This window comes from Euleptes europaea, chromosome 8, assembly GCF_029931775.1.
Source record: "Euleptes europaea isolate rEulEur1 chromosome 8, rEulEur1.hap1, whole genome shotgun sequence".
Classification (NCBI taxonomy): Eukaryota; Metazoa; Chordata; class Lepidosauria; order Squamata; family Sphaerodactylidae; genus Euleptes; species Euleptes europaea.
Window position 1 is genome coordinate 31,197,035 of NC_079319.1, and position 23,333 is coordinate 31,220,367.

Below are 23,333 nucleotides of genomic sequence, written 5' to 3' on the forward strand. Positions count from 1 at the left end.
CATAGCCCAACAGCAACAAAACAGTACCTATTCATTAAAACACCTGAGCTAAAATATTACTTATCTGTTAAAAATGATGGCACAATCCAGATTTTATAGTCCTATTGGTTTCAGTGAGAGAGAGTTAAGCACATGCTTAAATCACTGCCAGCAAAAATCAACAGGACTGACAATAATATTGGCTGGCTTGTGCCCTAAATTAAATGGTACCTTGATCTTTAAAATCTTTCACACAAAAAAGCAACATAAGCCTGTGAACATAAGTTCTTCCTAAAGGATGCCTCAGTTGCTATGGATCATCTTTGCCTCTGCTTCTCCTTTAGTTTCTTCTCACTTCCCGGCCCCTTAAAGGCTGTGGGGGTCTGAAATTTTTCAACATGCGGCAGGCGGCCTCTCCGTCACCGGTACAGAGGATGCTGCGGAATTTAGCCAGCTGTGGATGGAAACAGAGTACAACTCAGCAGGAAAAAAAAGAGCTACCTCATGCCAAAACCCAGCCTAGAGCTCTGTAGAGAGTTTCCCCCTTCCCACTAAGGAATCACCCCAGGCTAGAGCATTTTGCGCTGCCCATATGAGCATGGAGCTCCTGTGTGTGAGATCCTCTTTTAACTTCCATGGGAGGTCAGTTTTGTGTGCACATTTTAGAGAGTGCCTCGGATGAAGTTAATAAGAGAAACCATCACAGATGGAAGAACTGCCATTACATCATGTAACACACAAATGGGGGGGAAACTTCAATTTGTGCATTACATGATGTCATGGCAGTTCTGTCACTTCAGACCTCATTCCAATTCAGAAGAGTTTTCTTTTTCAATCACATTTTTAAAATGCACCATGCTTTTGACATACACGGAATGCATGAACAGGCACAGTAACGGAACAAGTGATACTAACCCCTCTGTTATTTTCGATGACTGTATTAATCATGAGCAAGAAAAAGGTACACACTACCAAAAATCCACCCATAAAAACTAGTTCCCAACATGTTGTTTTAGAGCGAACAAGAAACAGAACCCTGGAGGAAGCCCACAAAGATTTAATTTTCAATGACTAGTCCATCAGGGACAGATCCATGAGGTGCAGCTCTCATGGTATCTCTGAGTATGGTCCTCTACTTTCTCACAAATAGGTGTCATTCTTTCTTGTGAGGAAAACTAACAGACTGAAAAGTGCGGGCGGGGGGGGGCGGAAATCTGCCCTCGGCCCCTGAGAAAAGATGAACCTGGCTCTCAGCAGAGGCCTGAAGTGTGTCTCAGAATGTGATCATACATGTAGATGCCCCGAAACTGCTAAAGGTTCATGCAAGCCTCCATTCCACACAAACATAAACTTTATGTGTCACAATGATTGGCATCTTGCTGGCCTAAAATATCAGATTATACTTTTGTAAAACTGAGTCTGGACTTTCAACCTAGTCCTAATATTTCTTTCTTAGTCTAAAACACTCTTGAATTTGGCAACGGTTGTTCAACCATACAAACTGCAAAATTCCTTCATTTAAGTCTTAATAATAAGTTCAATGAGACTCAATTTCCTTGTCACTGTGCTCAGGACAGCCAAAAGGGTGGAACGATTACAGCAGGGGTCAAATATACCTGTTCAGAGCACACGTTTATAGGTTCTCTGAGAATGATCCAGATGACACTTTCGAGAAGAGGAGGAACAGTGAGAGAGCCAAGGTAAGTCCAGTAGTCCAGAGAGTGAGGGAGCAAACAGGAGGGGTCGAAGTTGGTAAATGTGCGCTGCTTACCCTAGAAGAAGAAGAGTTGGTTTCTGATCTTCTCTACTTTTTAAGAAGCCTCAAACCAGCTTACAATTGCCTTGGCTTCCTCTCCCCACAACAGACACCTTGTGAGATAGGTGGGGCTGAGTGAGTTCAGAGAGAAAACTGTGACCAGCCCAAGGTCACCCAGCAGGCTTCATGTGGAGGAGCAGGGAAATCAAACCAGTTTACAGTCCACTGCTTTTAACCACTACTCCACACTGGCTCTCCCCCTAAAGCAAGAAAAACAAACACTGACAGACTCCATTTCCTTACTCTTTTATTGACACTTTCCCCCTTTTGTTAACCATCACCTGAATCAAAGTGATAAAGGGTTTCCTGCCAGATTTTTATGCTAAGTTAAAAAAAAAAAACCAGTTACCCTTCCAATACCGCAAGGCAGATAAAAGGTAGCCTTCTGCATCCTTTCTGTTATTTGTTAATGTCAGCATATTAACTGCTTTCACAGAATCCTTACAAGTTAGATTACTTGCACTAGGAATGGACCCCTGGAGAACAAAATAATTCAGACAGCAAACACCCTTGTCTTTTGCTTACATTTTCTCTAGGGGAAGCGACAATGCTATTTATCATCCTCTGCACCCTGCTGCTCCTGAATCATCTTTTCCTTTGAGCACCTATTCATTTTCAGATACTGTGGTCACGATAAGACAAAAGTATTTGGAGACTGCTGACAACAGCAGCAGGTTATAGCAGCTGGGGGGGTGTATGTGTGAACCTGCACACTGAACATCTCTAGAGTACCCAAAGCAATGTGACTGGTAACCAGAGACAAGGCTTTTTCAGTGACAACACTTTGGCTATAGAAAGCCCATTCCTGATCTGCTATCTTTCAGAAGCTGGTTGAAAATGTCAGCTTTCTTTTTGTATTGGTATGACTGGGAAGAGCCCTTGTTAAGACTCTCTTAGGGCAGCAATTGTTTTATGTTGCTTGTGAACAGCTGTACATTGATGCAAAGTGAAGTGTTGGCCAAGGGTAGCGGATTGGGGGGGGGGCAGAGGCCTCCATCTCACTGCCATCCCACCCCCCTGCAGGCAAAGCACCTAAGGTTTCTTCCCTTCTTGTACCCTTGAGGCTTCCCCCAGCCCTCTGTTCTGGCTCCAAGGCTGGGCACTATGGAAGCCCCCAGGGGCAACACTTGTGGAACCACCACAGTTATTAAGGTTCCACCTGTTATTTATTTTGCATTTTATTCCCTGCTATTTTGCCTCGCTGTATCTATGCTACATTTTACTTGCTGTTTTTTGTTTGCATTAATTTTGCAACTGATGTTTACTGTTTTTACTAATTTTATTGTAAAATTAACTATAACATACTATAACATTAACTATAACATAATTAACTATAACACTTCAACTATAACATACAGAGAAATAGCTGAAAACTGACCTAAACTAACGTCCATCTCTATCTGTTGCATGCAGAGGATGCCAAGGGATGTGCACACAGATCTGCTTCCATCACAGGAACGAACAAGGAAGTGCCGTATTTTTCCGTGTATAAGACGCCCCCATGTATAAGATGACCCCTATTTTTTGTACCCAAAATTAAGAAATCAGCTGGCTCTCCAGGCCCTCCCCGCCCGTCAGCTGTTGGGCGGGGTGGGCAACGACCATCGGAAGGCTGGACACTGGCCAGCCAGGCTCTTCCCCACCCACTCTCTTCCCCACCCGCCCAGTTGCCCTGGCCGGCCAGCATCCAGCCTTTTGATGGTCGCCACTCTCTTCCCTGCTCGCCAGCAGCGACCATGCATTCCGTGTATAAGACGAACCCCAATGTTTTACTAAATTTTTAAAGAAAAAAATATCGTCTTATACATGGAAAAATACGGTAGTTAAGAGTCAGTGAAGCTTCCAAGTGCACATCGGGGAATCCTACACCCGTTAAGAACTCTCTGGATTGGGCATTAATCCACAATGGGGCAGTTGGTCCCACACACTAACGAAGATTAGAATTACTTCACCTTTACTTTAATCGCATCCAAAAGGTCTGTGATTTTCTTCAGCTGTGAGTTACACTCACCCACCTGGAAAGACAAAGGACGCCAAACAATCGGCTTTGCTCAACATAACTTACCATTTTTAAAATCTATTTCATTTCTTCTTGAAACATATCCGCTGCTTTCTTATCAAAATGGTCTAAGTTTTTAATAACCATGTAAAATGATATATATCAAATATACAAGCAAGAGAAGCCACAGGTTTAAAATGATCACAACACGTAAGCTAAAAAGAGTACATTAAAAAAATGTACATCTAGGAGAACATAAGGTCACTGCAAAATAAACAAAGAATGTTAAACACTGAGTCTGTTAGGTTATTCCCTAACTGTGGTATTTTCACAGAGAAAGTCCTGCCTTGAGCAGATCTTACTTCAGAATTCAGACAAAGAGATGCCAAAGCAGTGCCTCCCAGGATGTTCTTGGGTAATGGACAATGAGCAAGCCATTTTTTCTTCATTAGGAATAAGGGAGGAAATTATCTTCCATATACCGCAGGAACTAGAAATGCACTATAATATTTAATACGTGCACTATTTGGGAGGGGGGGTTAACCAGTCAATATTTTTTCCATTTAACTAAACAAGCAACTACAGAAATATTTGCTAAATATTAATTAACCTGTCTCTTAACAGCTTTCAGTTTCTTTCTGATCACTGAACTCATGAAGACTAGCTACTCAAGGCGATACTTCCCAATATGCCTGACACGTGTCAGGTTGAGGGTACATGACTGGGACTCGCAGTCAGAAGTACGCGGGGGGAACTCACCTTAGAAAATGCTCATTTGCTCAATGCTGTGAAGGGAGAAAAATTCTTGGTTTCTCTCCCGCCCCTCTTTCGCCAGTGGAAAGGGTGGGGTGGGGCTTTCCACCCCTTTTCTCTGGCTCTGCATGTCCTTCCTAGGGCATGTGGAGCCAGAGAAAATGGGTGAAAAGCCCCACCATCCTTTCCACTGGTGATAGCAGGGGGGAGGGAATTGGAAGCTCCTTCTCCCCTGTCACAGTGCTCCCTCGCAGCGCTGAGAGAATGAGCGCTTTTTAAGGTGAATTCCCCTGATTATGTCTAACTGCGAGTCTGATCATGCACCCATGACCCAAGACACATTGGGCATATCATGTGGTCACACCCTCAGAGCTTCCTATATTCATTCACTTTAAATTTTCAGAAAATGAAGGAAGAATTGTCCTTACCTTTAAGAAAACAGCCATGACTGCTAATCCATCTGGCTGGCGAGCAGCCTCAACAAAAGTGGGGTACTTTTCTGCATTCCAATGGACCACATGAAGCTGAAAGGAAAGATGACAAGTACTATCAATCATCACCATACTGAAGATTGTCAGCCCTCAGTAACATATGATGACTTGTATTTGGGGCCAGTTTTAAGTTCTGTTTACAAGTAGCTCAAAGCCATCTTGACGTATGAAGTCCTTTGGAAGCTCCACACACGTTGGTCCAAAGTTCTGAAGATCCATTCTAGACAGTCCTAGTACTGGCCAGGTTGAAATGGTGTCTGACATAATCATACGCTTATCCCTCCAACTATGGCCCACCCCCATTTCCCCCTTCACAGCAATCCTCAGATATACATGCAGGATCGAGGGCTAATGTCCTTGCAGGAAGGCTGCTATGTAAGTGTAAAATATTATTATGACTCGGATATAAAAGTTCCGGCTGCTCAGTTCACTAAACCACTCTGCATAATAGAACTTAAGGGGTCCACACTCAGCTGACTTTTAAAATTTTTATGAACATTACAAAGAGGAAACCAATGCTTTGGGTAGGAATGGCTTTTATTGCGGATTAATGGAAAACAACAAACAAGAAAGGACACAAATAAAAATAAGCCACACTTCCTCCTTCTCTGTCATTCTGCTAAATGACAGAGCTCTGAAACACTGTAGGGAAGGCCCATTCCCACTGGCTTTTGTGGCTTCTCTTTTAAAGGATGTATGTATCTTGTCTTACCACCACTTCTGCACCAGAGCTTGCTGGAGGAATCTTTTAAGGCCTGTTTCTTGTGTGCATCATCATCGGCTCTCCTGTACCACAGACTGTTGGAGAGACCTGGGTCCAGTGGATAGGGTGTCCCAGCTTAATGGGACCTTGGATCCAATGTTCTGTTGAGATCATCTGCCAGGGGAACCCACGTTGTTTTCTTTTGACTGCAGAGTAGCTCTTTCTTCTTGCATGTGCCAATTTGGCAGAGGTGCATTGTCGAGCAAAAGAGCCTTTTTTTCTTCATGAAACTAAGCACTAAAAACTGCCACCTATCCACTGATCCTCCGGGAGGTTCTCCCTCTATATACACTGTGGTGAGCCTCACGTTCTCTCAATGCTTAGGGTCCTTTTTCCAAAATCAGAATGGTTTCTAGTGGGTCCTTGAAGATGTTTATAACCAGCAGTGGGAAACCTTTTTAAACTGACTAGAAATTCCTTGACATTTTCTCCTTCCATTTGGTTTCTTAGATGTACCTTATGTTTTCCAGTTATACAATATGTTTGGAAAACACTGCTTTCTAAGCACCTCTTATTAATTCGTTTTATTCCATCTCACCTGGTTCCTGTGGAAAACATAAGTCTTTAAACACTGCAAATGTCATTTGCCCCCAAACTAATTTCCCCCATTGATTTTAGTCATTTCCCCCCACTTTTCTTTGTTTTACTATGAAAAGTACTTTTCTGTCACTCTTCAGTGCTTGCATTAAAGTTGCTATCAACCATTTCAAAATCAATTTCTTCCATATAATAGAAAGGTTTCGTCATATTAGTTAACTGAAAACAAATTACATTTGTAAGGGGGAAAATCAACATGCTACAGTTGCATCTGACATTTTAAATAGTAGACTTTGCAAACTTGATTAAAATGTTGACATTCGCTTTCAATATAGAAACAATATTGAAACAAACTGTCAAAAAGAATGTAAGAACATTGACAAAAATCCCAATCTAGAGAATTCTTAGACTATGGAACCCTGAATGCACTCCTGAAGCTTCCCTGTCGGTAAGTGCTTCCTCTTTTAGTTCAATGAAAAAAGCTGATTCAAGCACACATAGGGCAGCTGACACACAGCTCAGTTAAGTGTGCAGTCTGGTACAAATCTCAACATATAAATCAATATGCATACAAAATAAATTGCTTTCCCCCCTTGAAGTAAAGAATATATAACAAGAGCCATTGAATGTTTTCTGCAGGGTGTTTTTTGGGTGAGAGGGGGACTTCTCACCACCTCTAGCACATGAATTCTACAATATATAAAGGGCAAGATCCAGTCTACTGCAGGTGCAACACCTGTGCACAGAAGATTCCCATAGGATCATCTGGCCTTTGTTTTCTCCCTTCCCTTTGCCTAAATGCAGTAGGTACATATGAAGCTGCCCTATACTGAATCAGACCCTTGGTCCATCAAAGTCAGTATTGTCTACTCAGACCGGTAGCAGCTCTCCAGGGTCTCAGGCAGAGGTCTTTCAATTCGCCTACTTGCCTAGTCCCTTTAACTGGAGATGCCAGGGATTGAACCTGGGACCTTCTGCATGCCAAGCAGATGCTCTACCACTGAGCCATGGCATGAGGGATCATTACAATGAATGGTATATCTGTGCATACCTCCCCCATCTCCACTGAGATACAGATTCCTCACACGGTCCATCCCCTTAACAGCCACTTGCATTCCCAGGACGTATGTTAATTTCTACAGATGGTTAGGAGAAAAGGGGGAAACAATCTCTATTGAGCATCTGAGTGCTATTTTCACAGTGGACTGGACCATGCCCATGTAATTTTACAGTCTAGGTTCTTCATAAGAATACTTGTTACATTTTTCCCCGCAATGTGATACTGCCTTATAACAAAATACATTCTTAAATATTAAACGTGATATTTCATGTGGCATTCAGCGCTGAACTAAAAATACAAAATAACTGTCCAATTCAGGGAAACCACACATCACACTGAAGAAATTTATTGTTTCCTACATGTCTATGAACTGAACACTGGAACACAGAAGGAAGATGGCTATCCAGATCTGAACGGGCACGTACTGGGGAATCACAGCCAAGTGTGGCTCCCCATGTTATTTTTGGTCATGTGTCTTCCTTCAAACATTATAGTGATCATTGCATGACATGTGGCAAACATCTGTTGCATGATGCAGCCCTCTTTGGACAGTGTAATTGCTAGATATTTAAAGGTGCAATTCACACACACACACACAAAATCAAAATGGTAACATAGCTGAGAATACCACATATCCTAAATTTTCCAGAAATACTCAAGGATTCTAACACATGCAGCAACCCTAAGCACGTTTAATTGGAAGTAAGCTCTACTAAAATCTGTGGGATTTATTACCAAGTAAATGTGACCATGATCAAGCTATAAGACAAATAAAATGGAAATTTCTAGACCATGCTGTTTTTAATTTTGAAACTGCCAAAGTAAAAAGCAAATTTCAGACTACCTCAATACCTCTGAATATTCTTTATACCAAGATCTCCATGTTCCATTATTCCCATCTGAACTTGCCCCGATCAGTTCTTTCGCCACACAAATTTATCAGATTTACATACTTTCAATGCTAGTGAATTGCAATGAGATTTATATTGCAAATGAAAACTAACTTGGTGCTGACATCACTTTGACAGTTTTTAAACAGGACGGCCCAATAATGGGTTCTGGAATGCAGCCAAAGTGAATCACAACCGCTTCTATACAGTTCATTACAATGCTTTACCTCTGCTGCGAATTTTGTTCCATCCACTGCATGCTCAGAGCCAGTCTCATCACTGGGCCCCCAATGGAAATGAATTTGCCGCAGCCTATAGTTTCCAATGAGTGGACCCCCACTCAGCACTGTAAATACAGAATGTAAAGGGGGCACTGTTAGAACGTTGGGAACATTTATGTATTTCCTTGTGTTTTATGAAACACAAATATGATGTATGTTAAAACAAAAAAATACTAGCAAGTTTATTAAATTCTATACACATTGCTTGGCAAGACATACTAGTGCAAAGGGTAATGGCTGGAGTGTCAATTGATTTATTTTATGTTGTTTGTTAAAAAGCAACAAAAAATATCTGAGCAACAGGGCTGTTGCAAATAAGATGATGCCTGGAATCTTTGCCACCAAGATTTCCTTTAGTTTAGAATCAAAAGGTCACCAAATAGGAGTGGTTGACAAATGATGTAGGGGCTTGGTTCTCACAGATCTAGGCTACTAATGGTGGTACTTTCCCCTACTGAGAGGAGCCTTTGCCTGATGCAGAAGGCTCAGTTTGCTGTTGCCAGATAGAGAAATTAATGCTGAGCTAGATAGATCCATGATCAGTATAAAGTGGCACAGAATATTCAGCAGGGAAACCAATGGGATGGCAGCAAGTAATGGCTGGACCTCAGCTGTGTACCAGCCTGACCCAAGCGAACTGACCTTTTAGCGGTGCCATTCTAAGTCAGGTTGCATCCCTTTAAGCCTACTGACATCAATGGACTTATAAAGGTGTACTAGGCTCAGGAGAACACTGTAAGCTCCAGGTAAGTCCCAATGGGCCACTGTTGCTCTAGAGGATGACTAGCGACCATGAACCAGTGGAGCCAAGTGGTCCCTGAGATGCTGTCAGCACTGGAAGGGCCATAAGAACATAAGAAAGGCCATGCTGGATCAGACCAAGGTCCATCAAGTCCAGCAGTCTGTTCACACAGTGACCAACCAGGTGCCTCTAGGAAGCCACAAACAAGATGACTGCAGCAGCACTGTCCTGCCTGTGTTTCACAGCACCTAATGTGTTAGGCATGCTCCTCTGAAACTGTAGAGAATAGGTATGCATCATGACTAGTATTCATTTTCACTAGCAGCCATGGATAGTCCTATCCTTCATGAATACGTCCACTCCCCTCTTAAAGCCTTCCAAGTTGACAGCCATCACCACATCCTGGGGCAGGGAGTCCCTTGACTCAGCTTTCTCCAGCTGTTCAACATCCCAATACAGCCCTGGTTTTACCTCTGTGGGAGAGTGTTGATGATGGATCTGCGTTTGCTTATGGGTACATTTTTCTCCCCTAAAACTGCCATTGGAACTTCCTGTACAAGGGTGTTTGCTAGTCTGCTATGAAAAAAGGAAGCATTTTGAAATACAATGACATTTCTGTAGACCTGTTCATACTAATCTCTGAATTTGCAAAACTGTATAAAACAGGGCAGGAGTGGGCTATTAACAATTGTAAGGGAATCACTTGATTTACTGTTTCATTGCTTGCTTCAATCATCTGATTTTGGGAAAAAGAGCTTAGATCTAGGACATCAATCAATCAATGAGCACAGGCAAAAAGGAAGGAAGAAATCTGAACTGTTCACAGGAAATTAGACCTAATACAAGGAACAAAGGTTCCAACTATGCTCCAGAGAAAGCCTCTGTGCTTGAAAAATGAATTTCATCCCATTGTAGCATGTGTTTTTGGGCAGTTCAGCTGTCTGCAGTGGAAAAGCCTTGAATCAAACTCAAGTGAAATGAAAAGTCGGTTTTTTTTATACCCCAATTTTCTCTACCTTTAAGTAGCCTCAAACCGCCTTACAATCACCTTCCCTTCCCCTCCCCACAACAGACACCTTGTGAAGTAGGTGGGGCTGAAAGAGTTCGGAGAGAACTATGACTAGTCCAAGAACACCCAGCAGGGTTCATGTGAAGGAATGGGGAATCAAACCCGGTTCTCCAGATCAGAGTCCTCCACTCTTCACTACTAAACCACGCTGGCTGAAGATGGCGTTTCTGAACTCCAATATTTTTAGGCAGCTGTTATGGGAACGGGCATGGTCATGAAGATATAACTGTGCTTCACCCCAAATCAGACCACAGGTCCATCTTACCCAGCACTGTCTACTATGACTGGCAGCAGCAGCTTTGATGCAGAAGACTCCTAAGATCATTTCAACAGAGACCACCAGAAACTGGGAACATCTGCATGCGACGTATGCCTTCTACCAATGAGCCACAGCCCTTCCCCAAATGTCATCTCTAACGGTGACATACTAAATCCAAGAGATCTTCCATGAAGAATGGTACTGTTGCTAAGCATGGAATGCATTGTCACCTCTAATAAGACCAACAGTGCATTCCTAAGGAGAGTTACTCCAGTCTAAGCCCATTCATTTCAGTGGGCTTTCACTGGAGTAACTCTCCTTAGGAATGCACTGTAAGTCAAAAGTCTTAGAAGGACTGTATTGTGTTTAGGACTGTATTGCAAGACAGTAGGTAGCAGGGTGGGTCCATAAAAAGCAGTTTCCAAAAGAAAAGACTCGAGTGAATGTGGAATTAAATATGCCATAAAACAAACCTGATTTGTTTTCAGTGTCATCAAATTCCACACTAGTGGAGTGTCCGTTGTTAAGAATGACTTTAGCAGAAGTGGGATCATAGTTAGGACTGAGAGGACGCAGAGTGGGGTCATATTTGGTGTCCTGAGTTCGGATATCGATGGGAGATTGACGGTCTCCATTAGCAATGGGGAAAACTTCCTTCCAATGAGAAGGCCCTAAAATGTATTTGGTAGAAAAATTGTTCGTTACACTATATTCCGAACAGTCACAGAAACAAAGGAATTGTCGTGTAAGAAAATAACCACAAGAACCTACCTTGATTTTCTGATTTCTTAAAAAAAATATTATTCAGATTATTTAAAAAAAAAAAAAGGCAACAGCCGGATTGAAAGAGATGGCTAGTGCACCATCCGGTTGTCTTTGCTGAGCTATCAGACAGATCTTTTACTCAAGTAAGTCTTAATTCTAATGCATTAAATACCCAAAGATGAGGGTTAGAACACTAGGTTGGTCATTTTCTGCCTACTTCCAGGCATTCTGGTCATTAGGAATGCAGCAGGCACCTGCAATTAACACACATGCAATAGATTCAGAGAACATTCATCCACCAGCTGATTAATGTGTAATCCACACATCTAAAATGCTTCATTCTAATTCAGTATCATTATTGTCAAATCGTGCTTTAATACCCTAATTTGGCAACGGCCAAGGTAAGCAACTGGACACAGGTATTTCAGATGGATTTCAGGTGGGGACTCAGAACTGGGCCTTCCCCCACATCAGTAACTGGTAGTAGCAGTGTCATGGCAGGAAACGAAGGCTAACGCCAAGTCTTGGTTCCTCGCGGCCTTACACCGAGTCTATTGAGGTCTGCTCTGACTGGAAATGGCTCTCCATTGGATGGAGGTTTTTCACATCACCTACTGTCTGTTCCTTTTAAATGGAGCTGTGCTAAATCTGTACCCTACCTCTCAGACCTACAAGTCCCAGGGTTCTCTGGGGAGAGGGATAACTGTTACACCACTTAAGTCTGTGGCTACATCCACCAGTGCTATTACCACATTTTTAGGTGCTATGGAAACCAGCACAGTAACTCGTAATACAAAAAGCTAAATAAAAATACCAGCTGAGACTGCTGCCGTGGTTTTACAGGGAACCAAGATATCCTCTTCTGTGCAAAATGTATTTATTATAAAGGAAGCCCCATCTCTTTTCGTTATCAGAAACAGTTCCAGTGAAACCCAGGGCTTGATACAGGCTTACAGTTCTATTCCATTAGTTCCTCAATGCACAGCTTGCTTCCTAACACCACTAAAGTCACTCAACAGCCTTCTAAATCTTTGTACGGGGTGGGCAATATCCCCAATGATCTACCAGTGTGCAAAGCAAGACCCTTATTCAATCCTAGTATTCTCAATAGATTGCAAGGAACCTTCACTTCAGTTTAATCATTGCTATAGGTCCTAGCACAATGTTTCTTTCCCTCACACTTCACTGCACAAAATCTCATAGATTGTTTGAGGTATGGACTGTGTTTGAGGTATGGAATGAAGTTTTTTAAAACCCAATCACAAAGCAAGGGTAACAACAAAGCCCTCTGTATTCACTTCATGTTAGCAACAGTACAAAAGTTTAATATGGTCTCAAAGTTGGGAACACAAACATTAAACCTGAGAAATCAGCAGTGGCTGAACATGGACTGACACAAACAGGACACAGGGTCTTATTCCAAGACACTGAAAGACTGGACAATTCTACCAACTATTTAGTCAGATTGCACAGAGAAGCCATTGAAATTCATAAACATCAGCACAACTTTAACAGAAAAGAGGAGAGTTTAAGAATGAATAAGGCTTGGCTTCCTGTCCTGAAAACCTCCAGACTAACAAAGACAACATTCAACAATAGCCATGCAGATTAGCTTTGGATTACACACATTAACAGATCACTTCAGGATACAATGGTTCCATATTAACATACCATACCTTCATTAGCACATTATCTTGATACTTACAGGACAGTGATTAGCACATTACTTTTGCAGGACAGTACTCCGCTCAAACCCAACCCCTTTCTGACTATATATTACTCTTCCTACACCCTTGACACTGAGAGACACTGTCCTTCAGTGTTACTACTCTGAAGATGCCTGCCACAGTTGCTGGCGAAACGTCAGGAAAGAAAATTCCAAGACCACGGTTACACAGCCCGGATAACCTACAAGAACCAATGAACTCTGACTGTGAAAGCCTTCGACAATATTTTATTACAAACATTAAACTTCACACAATAACGGTCAGAACAGAATGGAATTGTTTGAGCAAAAATATCTTAGGGAATCTTCTCAAATAGTACATTTAATACATGCTGTATTATGAACGATTTCTTTAAGAACAGGACTCCACCCTATATAAAAGCAATTCAGTATTCTGATTAGTTACTAAGGGAAGGTGAGGCCTTTTTTCCCCTTGGAGGTTTTTCAAGAAATCGCGAGATAAAAATTTATCTACTAGATATCCCGGATTCCGGACCAGAAGGGAGAGTGGGGAGGTAGAGTGGAAAATCCCTTCCAAGTCTACGGTGATATGAACGCTTGTTTGTTTATTTAGATATTTATACCCCACTTTCCTCCCCAATGCGGACCCAAAGCAGCTTACAACATTGTTCTCTCCTCCTCCGTCACAACCACAACCCTGTCGAGTAGGTTAGGGCGCGAGAGAGTGAATGACTGTCCCAAGGTCACCCAGTGAGTTTCATGAGACAGAGGGTTTCCCTAGTCTGACACTCTTGGGATAGGAAGCCACCTTCTCCTGATCTGATTGAGGCCATTCTAATTATATGGGATAGATTTCTCTGTTCAAAACTTTTTCTGATATCAAATCACTAACATAGTCATCCAACAGTAATACATTTCACAGAGCTCTGCGGCACTCACCAAACATCCTGACAGCAGGGATCCCACACTGTGTGGAGAGCCATGCTGGTAGTGAGGCAAATGGGAAGCCTCTACCTGTGTAACATTCCCATTGGCACATACTGTATGTCTACAGAGTAACGATATAGTCTTTAAGTCATGTTAGCTACTCATCTATTGTGTTGGCAGAGGAGGTTATCTTCCGTACATGGCAGATCACAAAGTTGCGTGTCTTTATCTTTGATGCACAGCTTCCTTAGCGGACGTCATCTGCCCTGCTGTTGCATCAAGATTAGAGCAGGGCAACTTTAACCTATTGCAAAAGTGTCCCGCTTACAAAGCTTTGTGCTGTGTAAATAGACAGTAAGAGGTAGCAATTTGGAGTAGATGATCGTGGGATCCTGGAAAGTATTTCTCAACATATCCAAACTCAGAGTTCCTCCTAAGCTCATCAGCCTAGCATGGCAAGGAACAAGCTTCTGTAGATGTAGTTGAAGGGGGACACATTACACTGAGGAGCGGGAGGACAGATATATAAATACCCATCTTACCATAAATATAGATTTACTGGGTCATACCAAAATTCAAGTTCAGTAGAACCTTAAAAAAAATTCCAGAACAGGTATCTGACAAAATAAACTGTGACTCTCAAAATGTTATTCCCTGGAAAATTGTATTAGTCTTTAAGGCGATATTGCACTTGAGTTTTGTTCTGTTACTACAAACATGAACATGGAACCGGATCATACCAAGTTCTCTTTCTCTGGCACTAGATTCTTAACACTATGATTTAAACAGATAACCCCTCACCTGATTTAAAGGGTTATGAATGTTGCTGAATGTCCCTCTCTCCCCATTTACAAGATCAGCACCCACAAAGCAGAACCAATCCCTATTGGGAGTAATAAGAACATAAGAAAAGCCCTGCTGGATCAGACCAAGGCGCATCAAGTCCAGCAGTCTGCTCACACAGTGGCCAACCAGGTTGTTCAACTGTCTCCAGGCAGCTGATCTCCCTCAACTATTTCCTGCATTTGTGCAGGGGGTTGGACTAGATGACCCTGGTGGTCCCTTCCAACTCTATGATTCTAACTACTCATGATCTAGACTGCAGACATCTACTGCTCATGTAGGTGGCACATACTGGCTGCTGACTCAGCTGAACTGGTAATATTTCTTACTTCTCTTACTGGAGCTGGGGTAAGCGCCCCACCGCCATGCAAGCCAAACCATAGCACATTTGATCCAACCATTTTGCTCAGCATGGAGGGCCAGCTTGTCATCCCCACCCCCCACCCCCACGGGCTCAGCTTGCTTCCAATATAGCTGGACATGTACAATTCATCCTTCTCCCCTTTTGGTTTGCAGGCACACCAACATTTTCACAGGGGTTTGGGGCACGCAGGCCAGAAAGACCGAGAAGGATCAGAATACATATGGGCAGAAACAGAATTGAAATCAATGGGATCCACAGCTCCATTACAGCTACTACCTAGAGAGCCCAGATGTCCATACATCTGGATTTTTTAAAAAACCATGTAGCAGCTACCTTTCTCTTCTCACTTTAATAACTTTAAACTTTAGCCAAATATTTTTATGTTAACAAGTGTGCATTATGACTGTAGAAGCACATTCTACAGATCCTTCATCATACTTCTATGCCATCATTCCAAACCATTTACGAATCTTCAATCCCTCTGCCTATTCCATTTGGGTTTCTGCTTTCATCAGTCTATAATGTGAACGCACAATGTAGACTGGCTATTTCTTTTCTACATTCTATTTGGCATGCACAATACTCGCATGAGGTACAAAGAATGCAAGAGAAACCAAAAGCTACTTTTGAGCGTCACTTGTGAAAACCTGTACGGCTGAAAACCTATGCATTTAATATACCAGGACACACACAAGATTTGGGCTAGACGTTTTGCAAAAAAATGGAGAGGTCTTTGGTTAGCTATATAGCAACTGTAAGAGAAAGGAAGAGAGAGCAAAAACATACTGCAGAACTTAACATTTCTTTAATAAAATTGTTAAAGCAATACTACAAGAAGGGGGGAAATCTTATTATATTAAACTGTCAGGGAGCTGCATCTCATTTAGCAACCAAGAGTTCAGTAAGTTCCTTTTCATATCCTAGGAGTAACCTCTAATTATTAAAAGACACTCAAGTCAACCTATTTAAAGTCCCCCATTCGAAGCCTGTTTGGAAAATTAACAGATCTTGTGTTTCATAGGGATCGATTCCTCCCTTTCCCCAAAAATATTTTCAGATTAGTCAACTGGGATCGGAAGAAGAGACCTAAAACCTCTATCGCAATCCTAAACGCATTTACTATAGAGTAAGTCCTAATGAACTCAGAGGGACTTACTTGTGAGTAGACACACTTAGGATTGCACTGTTCGTCTTGGGCTGGCTGGGTCCGAATGGGTTTGGAGTCAGCTTTCTAAATAACAACACACCTAACAGTTTAAGCAACTGCGGGGAAAGTTTCTCAAAAGTTTCAAAGTGCAGACAGACGCAACCGAGCCTGGTAGAAGTGGGGGGGAAAGATGCATCCCGCGCCGACAAAACGTCTGACCGAGTGTTCAGACGACCCCCGCCAGCCTGCAACGGCACTTTCATCCTCGCCTGAACACCTTTGCCCCTCGATTCCCACCTTGCGCGAAAATCCCGGCGGGAAGAAAGCAGGGCCATTGACGCACGGGAGGTTTCGCCTTGGCTTCGCTGCTCTCCGGACGCACCTTTTCCCCATCCGAGTTCCCAAAACTCTGCACGGGGGGCTTATTTGGAAGGGGCAATTGAGAACTGGGAAGACAGAATGACTTGCAGCGATCGGACCAAGATCTGTTTCTGTTATACAAATATGTTAATTGAATGACGAAACTAAATGTGATTTAAGTGGAAAATAATAATAATAATAATAATAATAATAATAATAATAATAATAATAATAATAATAATAATAATAATAAGTTTTTGGAAAAGAGAATTCGGAAGGGGAAAATGTGCACCTAGAGAGCGGCAAGCCCAAGGCAAAACCCCCCGTGCATCAATGGCCCAGGCCACGGCAGCGGGTCTAGGGGGCGAACTCCGCCCCACTGGACCCGTCGGGGCTGAGAGCCCCCCGCACCCCCCCCTCCTCCCGTCCTCCTATTGCCCCAGAGAGCCGGCGGGAGCTCTCCTCCCCTCACCGTTGTCCTCCTCGTATCCCCAGTGCAGCATGGCTAGTCCCCTAACTGGAGGAAGAGGAGGATGGAGGCAGTGATGCTGGGCAGGCGGGCAGGCAGGCAGGCAGGGACCCAGCGCGTGCGGAGCGGCCCCCGCGCCGCCCTCTTATCCGCGGCGCGCCCTGCAGGCGCCGCCCGCGGCCGCCCGCAGGCCCGTCCCCCAAAGGCTCCGCAGCACCCCCTAGCGGGCGGGCAGAGCCTGCCGTCGGGCAGCCGCGCTTGCTGGAAGACTCCCGCGCGCGCAGGAGTCGGGGCATCGGGCCGAGATCCCTTCCTCCAGCCGTTTGCGCGCGGGAGGTTTGGGCCCGGGACTGGCCACCCTCCAGAGCAGGGGCTCCCAAACTTTTCAGGCCGCCGCCCCCTTGGTCCCGCAGACGCAGCCCCGGTGCCCCCCCCCCCACCCTATTCGGTAAAAAGCAGTATTCAAAAGAGGGGTTGGCAGGACGTGCTGAAGAAGAGAATAACAATAAAATTTCAAAACGGTAACAATGAATTGCACGTCTGTTCAAAATCAAATTAATATATATATATATATTTTTGCTTGAAATTTGTTCAACGAAACTGATGGACTTGATCCAGTGGTACCAGCTCTTCAAAGTCATGGGGGGGGGGGGATTCTGATAGTTTCCACCAAATTGGCCGGCATGGTGCCATGTGTGTGTGTTAAGTGCCGTCAAGTCGCTTCCGACTCATGGCGACCCTATGAATGAAAGTCCTCCAAAATGTCCTCTCTTTGACAGCCTTGCTCAGATCTTGCCAATTGAAGGCTGTGGCTTCCTTGATGGAGTCCGTCCATCTCTTGTTGGGTCTTCCTCTTTTCCTGCTGCCCTCCACTTTTCCTAGCATGACTGTCTTTTCCAGTGACTCTTGTCATCTCATGACGTGACCAAAATACGATAGCCTCAGTTTAGTCATTTTAGCTTCTAGGCTTGATTTGATCTATAACCCACTGATTTGTTTTTTTGGCAGTCGCTTGATCTATTGTAGATTAGTGAACAACACAGTTGTAGGGGCCACCTCTAGCGCCCCCCCTGCTGCCCCCTTGCCTCTTAGTGCCCCTCTAGGTAACCCCACCGCCCCCCAGGCGGTGATACTGCCCACTTTGGGAACCACTGCTCTAGATGCACATTTTCCCCGTCCGAAGTCTCAAAACTCAAAAATAAGCCCCCATGCAGAGTTTTGATAATTCAGATGGGGAAAATGTGCATTTAGAGAGCAGCAAATCCAAGGCAAAACCTCCCATGCGTAGCCAGAAGTTTAACAAAGCATGAGAACAAATCGTCAAAGTTTTAGATCCTCCTCGCTGTTGCTTCCAACGGTCGATCCAGACCACAAAGAGCAGGTTCACGAGAGGGGTTTGCACAGCATGCATTTAATTTTTTTTTTAATTTTACACCTTGCCTTTTAGCATATTGCTCTCAAATAAATGGTAAAACCAGAAATAAATAAAAGGAGTGTGCAATATACCAGCAATTAAAAGAGTTGCAACAATACAACAGGAAAGCTTAACAGGAAAATCCTAGGCACAGTGCAGAAGAGGATTTTTTTTAATGACTAAAATAAGCAGCGCAAAACTGCCCAAAGCCAAGATACAGAAGGAAGGAAGGAAGGAAGGAAGGAAGGAAGGAAGGAAGGAAGGAAGGAAGGAAGGAAGGAAGGAAGGAAGGAAGAAAGAAAGAAAGAAAGAAAGAAAGAAAGAAAGAAAGAAAGAAAGAAAGAAAGAAAGAAAGTCAAGCCCACAAAAGGCCCAACTAAACAAAGGGATGCTTTTGCCTGGCACCTATGTAGTTCACAAGAGGAACTGCCTTGGTTGGCATGATCCACTGAGTAGAAATTTGCTCTTTGACACTCTAGGGGACTTCGCCATTTTACCCAACACATTTGTTTTTTGTGGGATCCTCTGCTCAAGTTTTGAATATCTCTGCACAAGTCAGAGTTTCCAGCTAATCTCACATGAGCGAAAACATCCTTTCCGATTGAAAATATAACTATCAGGCAGCCTAGGGTCGTCAAACTCCAGGTGGGGCATAGATATCTCCTGGAATTACAAGTGATCTACAGACTAAAAGGGTTAATTCTCCAGGAGAAAGTGGCTGCTTTGGAGGGTGGCCTGTATGGCATTATACTCCGCTGAGGTCCCTCCCTACCCCAAACCCCACCCTCCCCAGACTCCAACCAAAAAATCTCCAGGAATTTCCCAACCTAGAGTTGGCAACCCTCTAAGCATGAATAAAATTCACCCAAATAACCTTTTACTGGTCAGGGATTTCTGCTCATTCCTGTTGAAGTAACACCACCCATTTTTAAGCAGCAAGTTTTCTTCCCATTACATGCTGCAATCGTGGCACACAGTGTTGTCTGCAGAGCTAAAGCCAGGCAGCTGTGATTCGGATCCAGAGCCATTTTTTTCCCAACTGTGTACTTGCCTCCAAATTCCCTTCTTCCACCCATTGCAACCCCAAACCCCTTTCTTACTTCTTCTTTCTTGATCCTCAGATTCTGGTAGGGTTATAGCTAGGGGGAAATTAAACCTTATTTATTCATAGGGCTTCCGCAGAAAGATGATGATGCGCTTGAAACACTATTTATGAGACAGGTGTTTTTCTCCCTTAGTCATGTGGATTCGCAAGCCAATGCTCGTAAATGAGGATACTGGTGAAAAGTAATCCAATCTATTTGCTAGCATTACCCCTCTGCATAATATGGTGGTACAACTCTTGTTATATTTTCTCACACAATTTTAGCTTTCTTTAATCTCTTTTAAATTCTTTTCCAGTACTGTCCGGGATGTGAGATGATCTGTTTGATCACAACTGCTCCTGAATGTGTCTAAAATGAAACAGGTAGAGAACCTCAGTAAGACTTCCTCTCCACTGTACTGTGCCCCGCCATTTTAGAACATGTTCATCATACGGTTATTTTGCTGTTGTAGAACGCCATGACTCCCTCTACCATGTCCCCCCATCCCAGTCTCCCAACACTAGAGCCCACCTCCTGTGTGCTTGTTAGCTAGCTTGTTTAAAGGGTGACTGGGTTTTCCCAAGCACTACAGGTAATTTTTCTGCCTACGGTTATGCTTGAACGGATGTTGCTGTGTTCCTAACAAGACGGCGATGGAAGCTGCTGTCATCACAGGGAAGAGGCGAATGGCGAGGCAGTGGCTCCAGAAAAGTCCTCAAAGGCTACCACCACCAATTCAGCTATCCCTGCTATGTAGGCACGCAGACCATGGCTGCAGGCATTATACTTCATTTGGCTCAATAATGATCTTACATACTTTTCGTTACCCATAATTTTAGTTTTCCGTTGCTTAAACAGGTGAGCCCCAGTATACTGCTTATGGATCCTGTGGTGCTTGCTAATGGGTTTCTTGTTCTCCACTTCCTTCTTCCCTAAATCAAGGAATCAACCTTGGATTTTCTCTGCTGCATTGGAGTAAAAAGTAGTTCGGAAGAGTCCCCCCCGCCCCAAGGCATTACACCTTTGGTTCTGCAAAGTGTACTAATGTGAAAACAGCTGCGTCCACAGGAAAAGGCTTGAAACCATACTCCATTTTGTGGCTGGCCATGCCACCCATGGCAACCATTTTGTTTTGGCACCTGCTGTCTTTTCTTTTTTCTTCAAAACTCCAGAAGAGCCCTCTTGTTCTGTAAAATTGGGGACTGCTGGCTTAGACTTTTGTTACTGTCTATTTTGTAATTGTCTAAGAAACTTTATTTCACCTTGGCCTGTTCCTTGGCAAAACAATCTGTCCCAAAGTCTTCCTCTTGTACCATCAACCTGTGCAACTCAGACTACAGTATGTCCCAAACTGCCACAGCCTTCAGTTGGCAAGATCTGAGCAAGGCTGTCAAAGAGAGGACATTTTGGAGGACTTTCATTCATCGGGTCGCCATGAGTCGGAAGCGACTTGACGGCACTTAACACACACACACATGTCCCAAACAGAGAGCCGCAGGTGCATGGCTGAGCAAAAAAGGCTCTGGCATTGTATACACACAAAGCCGTCAAGCGCTGGCTCCTATTATATCTGCTCCACAGTTCCAAAACAGCAAGAGAGATATGATTGTTGGGAATACACAGAAGGGTGGGCACAAAAGCGATGTAAGAAGAATGTGACCCCTGGGAAATCCTGGCCAGAGAGATAAGAAATCACGCGCCCATAGGCTGCAAAACTCATTCACAAGACTGCCACAGTGGTAAAGCGGTACTGAGAGCCATTGGAATACCACAATACTGTGTGTTCAGTGCTGGGGTAACAATGGGTGGTCCCTGAAGCACATCACACAGACCTTAAGCTCTTCCACAAATATTAGTTTCAGTCAGTACTGAATGGTTCTGGGGCCCTACATCTATCTGATTTGTGTTAGGTACCAAAACCAGATAAGGGCAGCATGGATTTTAGTGCTCTTGCTCCTGTTGTGTGAAGAAATTATGTTTCTTAGGTTAGATACGAATGCCTTTGTTTGACTAAGTCACGGTGCTTTTCTAATGTGACTTGGAAATAATGTGCTTCAGAGGAATGAACTACCATGGAACTGCAGCTAAGAAACTGAATTATGAACCAGGAAGGGCACAGTTCCAGTCTTTTCTCTGCTACTTAACCAGCATGTGGCATTTGAAAACAACTCCCTTTCATCTTCAGTCTTCCTCTGTCCTATGGAATAATCATACTGGCCAACATTACAAGATCGGTGTAGTACTGAGATAATGTACATAAATTCCATGTATAGAAATATGAAATATGGCCATGCACTAACATGATAATTCTTTCAGCTGTTTTATTTGCCCCTCACCTGAGGATTGTTTTATCAAAATCATTTTAGACTGCTGTTTATTTAATGAGCTTTTATGCCCTGGTTTGTTTTTATTGGCATGTTTTACTGACTTTTCATTGGTGTTATTTGCTTTTATTAACTTTATTGTCTTGGTTGGTTTTGTTTTATCATCTTCCTAGCGAAAGAAGCCTCAGAAGCAACCGCTGGATTCAAAGTCAAACAAATGTATTTGCATAGTGCCACCTACAGTGTGGAACTTAAACAGCATTTTTTTTGTTTGGCTTTTAATATTTATTCATTGATTTATTTAAAAGGTTTCAAGCCCACCTTTCCAATCATAAAGTTTAGTTTTTTGAAAGTTTTTAAAAATCAAAACAAATTAGAAGACAGGTATTCTTTTTTGCTGTCAAGTCACAGCTGACTTATGATGATCCCGTAGGGTTTTCGAGGCAAGTGTCATTCAGAGGTGGTTTGCCATTGCCTGCCTCTGCATCAGGCCCTTGGTATTCCTTGGAGGTCTCCCATCCAAATATTTGCCAGGGTCAAAACAAACAGCAGCTATAAAATGGCCAAACCCAAGTCTGTGTTACTTCACATCAAAAGCTGTGGCAAACAAAACAGATTTAACCCAGCACCTTAAAAAAAAACGCAGCATAGACACCAAGCCAAATGCCTCTTGGAAGGGACTTCCACAATCCCCCCCTTTCCCCGAAAAGGCCCTGCACTTGATCAGTCGCCACCTCTCTGAAGGCAAGGGCACCCAGAACAAGACCTTCAACAACCCCTTCCGCAATCAGGTTTTTAAACTGGGTGGCCGCTCAGCACTTTCAAAACCAACTGTTAGCCAATTAAAACCTTTTAAGCCATCTGAGTACCGGGCACAAAATTTTATAGTTGTGTATCTGCCAGTCAGTTGCTCTGCACGGTTAGCAGCCCAGTTAAAACCAGACTTTAGGAGAAGAAGACCAAGTCCCATAGGAGAGAGATGTTTGCCCGGTCGGCATCCAAGCTGGACCCGAGCTTCTTCTCTTTCCCTTCTCCAGAGAGCTGACTGGGAATGACAGGGAAAGCCCGATGTTCTGGCCTACTTCGCTGAAGGAGCCTGGTTCGCCATTCTTTGTCCTCTTCCGCACCATGTTTAAATCAAGCCTTACTTCTTTATACTTTCTGGGTCTAAGCCCTGCCAATCCAAAATATTTACTGGCCTCCACCGAGCCAATCAAATACCCGTTTAACCTTCTGGTCCCCTATTCACCCCGCTGGAAATTCCGAATCCTGAATGCTTTGGTCTTTTATGGATGGCTGTTTCACTCAC

General features: G+C 43.4%; 1 protein-coding gene across 1 annotated transcript; it reads right to left on the reverse strand.

Annotated features, from left to right (window-relative positions):
• Nucleotides 1–254: 254 nt before the first annotated feature.
• Nucleotides 255–17,266, reverse strand: LOC130481554 (carbonic anhydrase 13-like). Its single transcript, XM_056854259.1, has 7 exons — nucleotides 17,205–17,266; nucleotides 11,113–11,310; nucleotides 8,516–8,634; nucleotides 4,976–5,071; nucleotides 3,748–3,810; nucleotides 1,596–1,751; nucleotides 255–433 (listed from the first exon to the last, which is right to left on the reverse strand). The coding sequence occupies exons 1-7, from the start codon at nucleotides 17,233–17,235 to the stop codon at nucleotides 320–322; spliced, it is 777 nt and encodes a 258-aa protein (XP_056710237.1). The 5' UTR covers nucleotides 17,236–17,266; the 3' UTR covers nucleotides 255–319.
• Between the last annotated feature and the right edge of the window lie 6,067 nt (nucleotides 17,267–23,333).

What these genes read in the sequence shown, in the direction of transcription:
- LOC130481554 (XM_056854259.1), bottom strand. Translation starts at nt 17,235, where the DNA reads ATGCTGCACTGGGGATACGAGGAGGACAACG. An exon ending in GAACAAAATTCGCAGCAGAG is followed by an intron (nt 5,072 to 8,515) that starts GTAAAGCATTGT and finishes CTTTCCTTTCAG; the next exon opens with CTTCATGTGGTCCATTGGAA. An exon ending in TAAACGTGTGCTCTGAACAG is followed by an intron (nt 434 to 1,595) that starts GTATATTTGACC and finishes TTCCATCCACAG; the next exon opens with CTGGCTAAATTCCGCAGCAT.